This window comes from Pseudonaja textilis, chromosome 4 (genome assembly GCF_049901715.1).
Source record: "Pseudonaja textilis isolate UNSWEBS1 chromosome 4, rPseTex1.2, whole genome shotgun sequence".
Classification (NCBI taxonomy): domain Eukaryota; kingdom Metazoa; phylum Chordata; class Lepidosauria; order Squamata; family Elapidae; genus Pseudonaja; species Pseudonaja textilis.
In genome coordinates this window covers 57,300,674-57,312,961 of record NC_141993.1, presented here as the reverse complement: position 1 = coordinate 57,312,961, position 12,288 = coordinate 57,300,674, and the positions used below count along the sequence as shown (strand labels likewise).

At 34.4% G+C, this 12,288-nt stretch overlaps 1 protein-coding gene across 2 annotated transcripts in view; it reads left to right on the top strand.

The window, feature by feature from the left end:
* CROCC2 (ciliary rootlet coiled-coil, rootletin family member 2) overlaps positions 1–12,288 on the top strand; it is a 95,997-nt gene that overhangs the window by 40,557 nt on the left and 43,152 nt on the right. For both annotated transcript variants that reach the window (XM_087933148.1, XM_087933149.1), the window contains exons 17-21: positions 2,547–2,777; positions 3,497–3,690; positions 5,962–6,089; positions 7,991–8,160; positions 10,692–10,871. In XM_087933148.1, the coding sequence (XP_087789274.1) occupies positions 2,547–2,777; positions 3,497–3,690; positions 5,962–6,089; positions 7,991–8,160; positions 10,692–10,871 (903 nt within the window). The remainder of the gene's footprint in view (positions 1–2,546; positions 2,778–3,496; positions 3,691–5,961; positions 6,090–7,990; positions 8,161–10,691; positions 10,872–12,288) is intronic.

Genomic DNA, 12,288 nt, shown 5'->3' with positions numbered 1-12,288 from the left:
AAATATCTAAACCTGTCTTTTTGTATATTATATAATAAAGGTAAGGGAGCAATTCCTGTGTGAATTTAGTTAAATAAATATATAAAATGAGCTCTGCTATTGCTGCATATTCTCTGACGTTAATCTCCCATTCTTGTATTATTGGCAAAGTTTCACTTTTTTAATATTGTAGCAAATTGGTTCTGGTCACTGCCAGATTATGATTATGATACTTTTTGTTGATTCTCTCTGGAATTATTCCTAGTAAAAATATATGTGGATTTAGTTAACAGTTTTTTTTTTAAAAAAAAAACATAATGCTTAAGTGTTATTTCCTTCCAACATTTTGGGTTTACACACCTACACACACACCTACACATGCACAAAACCAATGCAATATACAGTAGTAGAATGTATTCTTTTTATTATTGCATTTCCCGCATTAATTATTGTTTCATTTGCCCAGCTTAGGAATCATTGACAGGGCTTGATACTATCTATAAAACATTTTTTCCAATTTTTCCTAAAATTATAACTTGGAATGCATTTTATTGATTTTTCTATAGATCTTCCCATTGTTGCAATTTAATTATGTCTTTGATATTTCGCATTCTATTTTATCCTACAAAAAAATTTTTTATTTTTTCTATCAAAAAAATTTATAGAAGAGTCCCAATAGATATTAATTTTGTTTACATGTTTCAAATTTAGTTACCTTTTTTGAGGTGTCTTGTTCTTCCCTGAGGTCACTTTAGGCACATTACCATCATTAAGCAATTCTTGCTATGTCTCTACAGCAGTACGATTTCTGAATCCAGATAAACCACATTAGCATAGATGCTGTTTTATGGATAGTATAATAATTCTGTCAATAATTCCAAAGATGGACAAACCATACAATAATCAATGCAAGGAATGCAATAATACATAGAACATTCTACAATGGGCATTGTTTTGTGTGTGTGTGTGTGTATGTACATATTTATAGATACGTACATGTATATACTACAAATACACACACACACACATACACACATATAAATTACTGTAATTATGTTGGAATAAAAAGTATTTGAAAGTGATGCTAATGCTGAAATCACCATTCTTATCGTCAGGAAGTTCCAATATTTTTTTTTGCAGTCTTTCTTCTTCTCCTCCTTCTCCTTCTCTTCCTCGTCTTCTGCTGCTGTTCTATTTATTTCTATATACCATTAATACCTATGAAATCCATTGGCTAAACTGTCTCCTTCTAAAACTAATATTCTGTTATTTGGATATTTTATCCATGTTATTATCCATAATAGACAATTTTCTTTTCAATTTTTGAATCTTACTCTTGTTTCTTTTCCACTCCATATGAATCTGTTAATTATTCTTTGTCATTCCTACAAAATTTTATCTGAAATTTGAACTGTTGCAAAAGCTTGCAGAAAACAAGCCATTTGTGATAGTTGCTGTTTGGCATTACTATATAATAATGTTTTGAATTGCATTCATTTTGTCTTGGTCCTCTACATATAGTCACTTGCTTTGTGAAATAGGAAGCTATATAAATTTGACAAATAAATAAAGTGTATATAATTCCTAGGTCTGAGAGAGGGAAACTAGCCCAGAGTCACTCATGTGCCTTTCTGCCTAAGGCATAACTCCAATTCAAAGTGTCTCAGTTTTTAGCTTGGTTCGTTAACAATCACACCAAACAAAGTAAAATATTGCAGATGTTTTTAAATTTATAAATTGTGGATTACTCCTAAGAGGAGATGAGAGTAAACAGGGTTTTTTTTAATGATGCGGTTTCAATTATATACACATGCACAGCGCACCTGCCTACATATATCCATTTAAAGTAACTTCATTAAGGCAATGACAATGGGAGTAGTTTAAAACCCTCTTTAGTGATCCCATTGCTGTATCTGCCCCTACATTAATAATAATAATAATGTGGATGTTCATTACATACATACTGTACATCTCAGTTGGCTTTTAAGGTTGCAGGCTGGAGAACTGCAGACGGCTGGAGATGTGCAAGTCACATATATAAAATTTAAATCAAATCTTGCCTAAAATGTTTTTCAGCACAAATGCCAAATCTATATTTACTAGGAATGCTCAATCAAATAACCAATATTTCTGTCCTGTTGTTTATTCTCTATTTGACACTTGCACATTTGGTAGAAATTTGTCAAAACATGGAACTAGGTAAATAAACAAACAATCTGACTTGGAGAAGGCAAGGGGAAAAGGTGTGTGTTTATTGTGTGTACCTGTGGTGTGTGAGTGTGTACACCAGCATATATCTATATAGAGGTGTATCTCTGTAAAATTTCTGATTCCTGATCCAACAGTCTATGGTTACAAAGTTGTTCATTTATTCTCAAAGGCAGTTTGGAACTTACAAATAAAGTTACTGTAAGATCGTACTCCTATGATTTCTCAAACAAATATTTCCGCATCATTCCCTTATGGTGGCATGACTCCAAGTTAAGCCTGCCATTTATGTTCCTGTCCACCTTCTGTCCTCCCACTTCTAGAACTTGTACATTCCTGTGTTTTCTCTTATTGTGCAGCTTGAAGATGAGAAGAGCAAGTTGGTAGGGAGGAAGCAGGAGCTGGAGCACGAGCAAGTGGTTTGGCGAGAACAGCTTGCACACTTTGAAAAGGAGCAGATGCACATGAGGGCAGAGAAACAAGAATTGGAGCGGAGTTGCCAAGCCTCCGAAGAGAAAGGGGAGATGCTGGAAGGAGAAATAGCCTTACTGAGAAGGGAAAGAGTCCAGCTACAGGACCAGATGATGCAGGTATGAAAAGATGCGGAGGCCATTTATCGCGGCAAAGTACAGTATGTACAAAGGAATTGGCTTGGATCAGCTTGGTTATTCTGATTCAGACTTTTGCATTTAGCCGGATAACTCTGGAAAGATGACAAACAGAGCTTGGTAAACAACTCGACCTACTTACATTCTGTAGCCAAATGAATTAATGCAAATCACCTGAAGTTATTGTAGTTTTGGTTTTCTTGATTACTAACATTATGGGGAGATTAAGTTAACTTTGCATCCCTACCACCAAGGACACTTTGTTCCCTCTCTTTATATTCTGGCATGTTAGGTATATGGAATAGTATTAGGATCCATGGATTGTTATGTGATAAGGATCTGAATAGATCTGAATAGATCTCTGTAAAGGCTGTAAATTTTAAGATATAAAGGATTCATTTTAATAATAGTTTCTGTGAGGGAACCCAGAGGTTTTCGTAGAAGACTTGCATTCAAAGTTGTAGCCCAGTGAACACAGGAGTGAGAAAAAAAAATTCTCCAGAAAAAAATTAATGGATCATTTTAGTCATTGCATTGATAACATTCTTCTTTCGAAAGTTTGCCTCTTTTATGAGTTCTTCAGCTCCTGCTACTAATATCTCTCTCTCCCTCTCTCTCTCCCCCTCTCTCTCCCTCTCCCTCCCTCCTCCCCCCACCCCCCGCCCCATCTCTCTTGCATGTTTTTGTCTATATTCTACCAGCTAAATAGCCAGAAACAAACTCTAGGTGAGCAACTGGCCCAGAGCCACAGAGAAATTGAAATGCAGACGGATTCACTCATCCGTGTGCTACAAGAGAAGGAAGAGATAGCTAAGGAAAAGGCACAGCTGGCTGTGGAGCTCACTGCAATGCAGAGGCAGAAGAAGTTGTTAACTGAGGAGACAGACACTCTCAGGTAATGATTATCTCTGATGAAACAACAGTACATGAAACAGCACAGTGACCTGCAGTTACATGCAAGTAAATTCTTAATGAACATTAGGAAAAAAATATTAACAGTAAGAACAGTTATATATTGGAATCAATTACTGAGGGAAGTGGAAGTCTCCCTTTTAATGAATAGATTCAAGAAGAGCAGCCATTTATCAGGAATACTTCGATTTGGATATAAATCACTCCTTTTAATTCAATGATTTGATGATTCCCTAACAGTTAGATTATAGATTAAGTTAAAGCTTAAGTTAACTTAATGATTCAGTTTTGAGTGTCTTCACATTACATCAGGTAAGATTTGCTTTATACTTGCTTAAACACATGAACTTCTGAACTCAAAACAGAGATGAAATGTTCACATGAAGATAGGCTATGGAGAAGTACTTCATAATATATTAAATGAGACAGGAAAGATTTAACCCATTCCTGAATCATATATATTTATTATTTTACCAATTGCCTAAGGAGCCAATTAAAATAAATTTTCATGATTTCACCACCACACAGAAAATTAATACAGTGATGCTTTCCTGGTCTAAATTGGATAGCTTTACTTTTGTTGCATATTCTTTTAATTTGGAGTAGGCTGCTTGCCTTCCAAAATCATCCAAACCTTTAAAGGAAACTGTTGTCCTGGCAAATGAATTATTTACTAATTGTTGGCTTTAACTAACTCAAACTTGGGTGGTGAAGGGTTTTTTTTGTTCTTACTTGACCAGCAGAAGAAGAGATTGGACAACCATTTGGCAGGGGGTTATTGTATTATTATTTTATTCTGTTAACAATGTACTTCTCTATTTCTGCAATTGTCTAATTTGCTGCTTCCATTCTTTTTTTTTTTAACCTTCTTGGCTCTGCTTTGCAGCTTTTGGTTCTCCACATTCCATAGAAACATGTTTGCTTTGTACAGTAATAATTATAGTAATGCCTCTCGTTTTCCTTGCTTTAGCTGCCCCAGTGTGATGAATGGGTCAGTTGGAGCAAAAAAGTAAATTATGGAAGAGAATAGGAGAGTTGTAGTTCAAAGTAAGATCTGTACACAAATGCAGCTGTGCTCAAGGCCTACTTCAAGACAACCATTAGTTCCTGAACGGACATTACTTTAACAGATTGATGGCTCCAGCTCCTCCTGTTGCAAAGCTGGATTTCTCAATACTCTCTAGAGTATAGGTGTCCCAAGTCAGAGATTTATTCTTCATCCCAATGAAGTGATGCCAAAACTATAAATGATCATAAAACTGTGCTGGCTAATTTCTCATCTCTGTTCATTTCTAATTTGTGACTGTTATCACATAGCTCCTGCAAATCCATTTCTAAAATCTCAGTGAAATAATGTTTAGTTCTGTATTATTAATATGTGTGTAGTGATTGAAAAACTAAAGAAATCTGAATAAACATGATGGTTTCCAACTTTTTCCTCATTACATGACTTATTTTATAATTGTTTTAGCAGATAGTGGTATCTAGCCAACATTGTCAAGTACTATCTATGGGTCTAGATGCTAAGTAAGGTCAGGCCAGGTTAGTATTTAGATGAGAGAACATCAAAGAAGCTTGGGATTATAAAGGACTATAAACTGGGAAGTAAGAAAAAAATCTTGAAAGAAAGCAATGGCAAATTATATTGGTACTACTGCTTAGAAAACTTCAGGATGCACCCATGTAATTACAGGAGTTGGGTTCAATTTGTGGGTGACTTTATTTTTGCACTGATTTCCTGCATCTTCTACAAAAACAAAAACTAATGTTTATGGTTCTCAGAGTATCTTTTCCCACAAATACAGTGGAGACATCTTGCCTTCTGGATTTCACATGAGTGAATGGTGTCAGATCCTATGGTGGGTTGTATTACCAGTGCCAACAAACATGTATGTACAGGTAGCCCTTAATTCATGACCACAAGCTGGCTGGGAAGGTTACAAGTGATGATCACAGGATTCTGGGACAATGAAACTGTCATAAATACATGCCTATTGCCAAGCCCCCAAATATTGATCACATAACCATGGGGATTCTGCAACCATCATAAGTGAAAAATGGTCATAACTCACTTTTTTCAGTGCTGTTGTAACTTCAAACAGTTGCTGAACAAATTGTTGTAAGTTGAGGACTACTTGTAAATACTAGCTGAACAATAGCCTCTTTTTAAAATCATTGCTTTGTGGGTATCTGCAGATTCAAGGTGAAGACAGCCTAATTGATTGGCACTGATTATATCCTAATGTGCTTTTAGAATGGAGAAGGAATCCCTGGAAACCAGCCTTTTTGAGGCACAAGAGCTGACTGCTCAACTTGAGGCCCGCAAGGAACAATTAGAAGGAGAAAATCAAGGCATTGGTCTTTCTAGGAAGGCCCTTCAAGGTACAGTATGCACAATCTGATTCAACAATTCATTTGGATTAAAAAAAATCAGCAAGTCTGAGTTTTTTCACTGAGTTTATTTTATGTGGCGTACCAGAATACAGCATTAGCTGTTGTTTTTATTTTTGGTTCCCATGCTGTTTCTTCTTCCTGGGAGGTCCTTGGGAGGTCCAGCAGTCAGAATGTGTAGACAATTTAGCCACAACAAAGTCACATTGCCCATGGTGCACCACAAGGAGACTAGTCTGCATTGCACCCATTTTCACTGAGTGATAATATTTCATAAGAGGTACATTTTTTGTCCAATTCTGGGTATTTTAGCTGGGTATTTTAAATCCACTGTGTGCCAGGCAACTTTTTAAAAATGTTTGTGTTAAGATTATGCCTAACATGGTTGGTTGTTAGCATTCTCATAATAACTAGTGAAAACACAGAAAATAGAGAGCAAAATAAACATTTTCATGCTAGAATCACATGCAAAGTGAAGTCTTAAAAAAAAACTGTTTTGATACCAAAGTTTTTACAATGTCTTCAAGTTGGATTTAGGAGTGAACAGTTAGATGAGTTGTGAGATGATATATGTTGCTGCAACATCACACCACAGATTCATTTTCAGTTAGTAATTTTTTCACAGGTATTATTACCAAGCTAGCTGTCTAGTTTCCAGTAAATTGGTTTCCCAAGTGAAGTTTTTCTGCTACCACATCACACTGCTAATTCATATTCAGTCTGCAATTAATTACTAGTTGTTCTGGTGCTTTTTAATTAACAGTCACATTATTTGAACAGAAAAGATACTAGTTCAATTTTTTAAAGTAGCTATAACTTTTTTTCTAAATGGTGTTGGAAAATCTATAATCAAACTTGCATTTTCCAGATGCAGTGCCAATTTCATTATTCATTTTGATCAAAAGCAAAGAAAATGTTCCAAGAAATAGGACAAATACTTAACAGTCTTCAATAATTAATATTAGTTTTATGGTTCATTTTTGTCAGAACATCAGATTTTGCAACATTAGAAAATCAGTATTGTTGCAGCAAGATATTGAAAAACTAAAGTACATCCTTCTTTTGGATCACCTATATTTGTGAGAGATAATATTGGTTGAAAAACACAGCAACTCAGTGTCTTGAAGAAATGAAGAATTTTTAATGAAAGACTATTCTAGTCACATCTGATCTCCAGATTGCACCTGTCAACAAATTACTTTTTGGACAACAGTGTTGCATATTCAAATATGCAAGGCTTGCATATGTGACAGTGATGCCTATCTGCTCCAGATTATAAATAGCTTTATATTTTTTAAAATTGGAAAGTAGGTGATCTTTTTTTCTTTTGTGCTTAGTATCTGTTACTCTTGTTCTTTTATTGGTTTTTATTTTCAATGTTTATTGAAATCAACATATTTTTTAATAAAATCAATGGGGTATATTTTAATCTCATAGCGAACTCTGTGTTACCTTCTGAATAACAGTTCTTTGAAATATCAACTTCTGGAAAGCAGAAAATGGCTTTGACCCTTATATGCATGTTTCTGGGGCTCTTGAATGCATTTGGTAGTTCATTCTATGACAGATAATGCTGAATTGGGCTGACCATTGGCCTGGGCTTATTGGTAGTTTTCTCTATTTTATTTTGGCTCTCTGGAAGTTTTAGCAAGTTGGTTATCAGTGGCTATAATCAAATTCAAAAGCAGATACACAAAACATGTAAGAGAAAACAATATTTAAAAATGATATTAATAAAAAATAGAGAATGGGATTATTATCTTTTGGAGGAATAATATCAGTGAATTAAAAGACAATGGTGAAGTCTGGTATGATTGAAATCTTTTTCAACATTCTGTATATTGGAAAATACCTAAGAATCTCTTCTAAATAGAGCTTGTTTTCTTTCACAGCGGAATTAGGAAAGGTTCGGCAAGAACTTGAGCTTCAAGAGAATACCCTGAGAAAAGAGATAGAGAAGTTGAAGCACCAGTTGACTCAAACAGAAGAAGAGTGTCAGTTGTCTATGAAACATCAAAAGCAAGCTTTTGAAGAGGACCTTGGGACTCTTAGAAAAGAGAAGGTCAGTGATGCAGGTCCAAGAATTAAATAGTCCTTGATCAATTTGTAATGATTGGTATCAAATAGTCCCTGCCTCCCTAAAATCAGTTCTAATATACATATCAAGTTCCACAGTTGGTAGCTATGTTTGGAATAAAAGCAACAAACCAACATGTGGCAAAAATGAATGTATTTATAATTATATGAATTTTAATCAACCACAATCTATTTCATCAGAATCCATTAAAATATTGTTTAAGGAGCTATAAGAACAAATGTTGGATTTATAAGAATACATTTGCCTCATTACTATAATCTAACTAATAAAAGAATTTTGAGAATTTACATGCATACCTGCTATGAGATCATGCTCCTTGCTAGGTACAAACACATTATGAGGATACTGATCATCTCAAACTTTCTGACAGTAGTATCTACTGTAATATTTTGCCATGGAGTTAATATAAACAATTTAGAATTCCCATTAAATGGACAAAATAAAATCAAAGAGTACTATCCAGTTTGATGCAAATGTGATAAATTCTCTTTGTCTATTCGACTCTCATTATTTAGGAGTTCCTAATATATTCATCTTAAATAAATTGTTGGAGAAAATTATATAATTGTATTTGTCTGCTGTGAGGAATTAGTTTCAACCTAGTTTACATCACAATCATATGTTTTTGAGAAGGATGATTGTGAGATGAGATGCCTTTTGAGTTGATGCTTCCCTTCCCCAGCCTTATACCAGTAGTTTTAAACATAAAAGGTCCAAGATTAGTAAGAAATCCAGGATAGTAGAGAAATACCATAATTAACAAGCTTTGACTGACATTTTTCTTATGAATATTAGATTATAAATCTTCAGGTCTAGTTGCTGGTTTTTGGAATGAAAAGCTAAAGAACATATAAACTTGATTAATAAACCATAAGGTTGATGTAGCTAAACATAGACCAGCATGAAGTTCCACATATATTCTCTTATGTTCAAGCCTTTTAATGTAATGCTTTTTAATAATATTTTTAAAAAGAGTAGACTAGGTGACCAATTTAGTTCCCCCATAAAACATGCAGCATTCCCAATTATAGTAAGGATATATTGCCAGCTTGGGCACATTTTGGGCATTATGCCACAGGTGCGACTAAAGCCCAGTTTTATACAAGGTGTGCTTGTGCTATTCTATTCAAAACTAGGGTCTCCAATCTAGAGATTATCTTGCAAACCAACAAATTGTTTCCAGCATCCCAGCAACTATAGAAGATACACTAGATATCTCTATACATTCAAGATTCTCTAATACTTTTTTAATAAATCATGAAAGTAACTGTATTACTAAAAATACAGAATTAGAATAGAATGTATTATGCAAAAGTTTGATCTTTAAACATGGATCTTCTCTCTCTAGCAATGAAGTTCAGCGACTAAGTTCAGGTTATTACGGTAGTTGTAAGTCAACTTATTTTAACCTATACTATAAAGTTATTATGATGATAAAATACAAGGACCCACACAGAAGATCTATGGAAAGAAGAATGTGATAGCAACCTATATTAATATATCTATGAACAATAATTATTTATAAATTGCATATTTTAATTCAAAATTTGAATAGAAGAGAATATATGTAGCTCAGGGTTAAACTGTGAAGACTTGGTGTTCTCTGAATTTGCTGTGTGCTTGTAGACATTTCATTATCCAAATAAGTAACATCACCAATAATATCATCATCCACAAGTCAAATTTATTTCCAAGCATATCATGCATGAATAAATAGTCCATGGCCCAGTACTCCATTTGCAAAGACCATGAGAGTGCAAAAAAACAAATTTCATCAATGCAAATATTTGTGCTTTAATTTCAGAAATATGACTAGTGTGGAAATAGAGGGTGTTAAGGAGGTCTTTAATTCCAATTCTTGATATCTTGTGAAATGGCCTAATATGTGCAAAATCTAGCTGCATGATACCCAAGTAAAATGCAATTATAAGATTACTAATAAGACTAAGGTGCCTTTTTGAAGTAAATAACTACCATATTTAGCTTTATGCATCTTCATCCCAAAACTGAGCAAGAATGAAAGCCAGAAATTTTCTGATCAATCCATTCTAGTAACAACACCATTGCATTAAACAGCAATCAGGAGGAGGAATTCAGTAAAAGTTGTCTTCCCCCATATTTGACTTATTGAAATCATTATTAAATTACCTTTATTAAATGTCTAAGGAGATTCTCAGTCATCCAAGTCATGGTTGTCCCAAAGGTTCTTTTTCAAAAGGCAACTGGGCTTTGTTTTTCCTTGAAGATGTTTTGCTTCTCATCCAAGAAGCTTCTTCAGATATGACTGAACATTCTTGGATAAGTGAAACATCTTCAAAGAAAAACAAAGTCCAGTTACCTTGTGAAAAAGCACCATTGGGATGCCTTTACTTCAGTTTGTTTTCTATATACTCTGAAATTCTATGAGATCAAAATCTGGAGACAGGATTTTAATTGCACTGTGCCCAAATTCAATAATATTTTAGTTGATAAATACAATATACTACTGATACTAGGAGATCCTGCGTCTGGCACTGATGGAGGAGAAAGATGAAACTGTCAGCTGTCTTCAGCAAGAGAAGGAAGAACTGGTGTCCAAGTATGAAGCTGAGAAGAGGGAGCTCATGGAGGAAATCCTCACCTTACAGCAGCGCAGAGATGAAAGCCTCCTCATGCTAGAAAATGAAAAGCAAAAGGTGAGGAGAGACAGTTGAAAAGTTATACAAGACGGAAGGAAACTTTGTTCCCGATCTCTCCCACAATATTATCCGCTGAGGCTATTACATATAGGAATTTACTCAGAGCTCAATGAACAGGGACTATCAACATGATCCACGCTGGGTAGTATTCAGAAGGGGAAAGAAGGGTATTTTCATCAAAAAATATTTCTTGAAGTGGTAGAATTGCATCTGGTTCTATTATCTGAATTGAAAACTTGATAATTTGTTCAAGTCATCTTTTTAAGGCAACAAACCTGATTCATGTTGTCTGGGCTAATAAGGAAATTGGGATGTACTTTCTTTTTCATACATTTTTTAAAAAGAAGTAACATTCTTATTTTAGCACTAAATACATAATAAATATCTGTGTTTTGTGGGAAAGTATGTTAAAATCTAATTTTCATACTTTTCTAAAAAAAATGATATATAGATTGAAATAGAAGACAGTTAAAACGTGTTGATGAGTAAGCACAAAAGAAACTGAAAGAGACTGATCCAGGCATTCTTAATATCTAATAGCTTTCAGTATCCTTGAGTTATTCTGGTATCATTTGCTACAAACCTTGTTTTAATGGGAATACAATATTTATTTATTTAATTTTACTAGACAGTATTACTCATATAAAATGGGAAGCAGATGGTCCCAGTGCCATTCCAGGGAATCACCCCTGACCCAGGGAGTTATTGCAGCTGGCTGACCTTCTATGCCAGATCTTTGTTGCAGTTTGGTACTAGAACTGGACATATAATACTATCCAATTAGTGCTTTGTTTTAGTTACATTTTGTTGAACAAATAAAAAGCTACTCTACAAATCATAGTTACAAATCACTGTAACACCTTAGCCCAAACTAAACAAAATACATATTGTAATGGCTTGAATTAAGTGTAAATTGAAAATTGCTAGCAGCCGTTGTTTTGTGCAACAGAGAAAGGCAACTGAGGTAAACACAAAGAGGTATCAAAAAGAATTACAGCACTGACAGGCTATGTACTTCTACAGAGGAAAAAGTAAACAAAATAGCCATGCTTCCTGTCCATCAAATGTGATTTTGTTCCTCCCGATAAACATCCCTGAGAATTTTGCTTTAGGGTAACCTTGAAAAAATATGGTGTCCTGATGAATCCATCCCTGTACCATTCTTGGCAACAACACAAAAGGGGTTTCCCATGCCCATCTTCTATGATGTTTTACATTATCCCAGTCTAGTTCATAGCTCTGATACTTCTTGATGATTTTCCAACTAAATCCTAAACTGGTCAGACCTTGCTAGGTTTCTGAGATCAAATACTATTTTAAAAATCTGTTAATAATATCAACATTGTTAATAAATAAAGGTCATAAAATATAGTCAGGACAGTGTAAAGTTGATAAAGTTGATGAGGATGTCTGT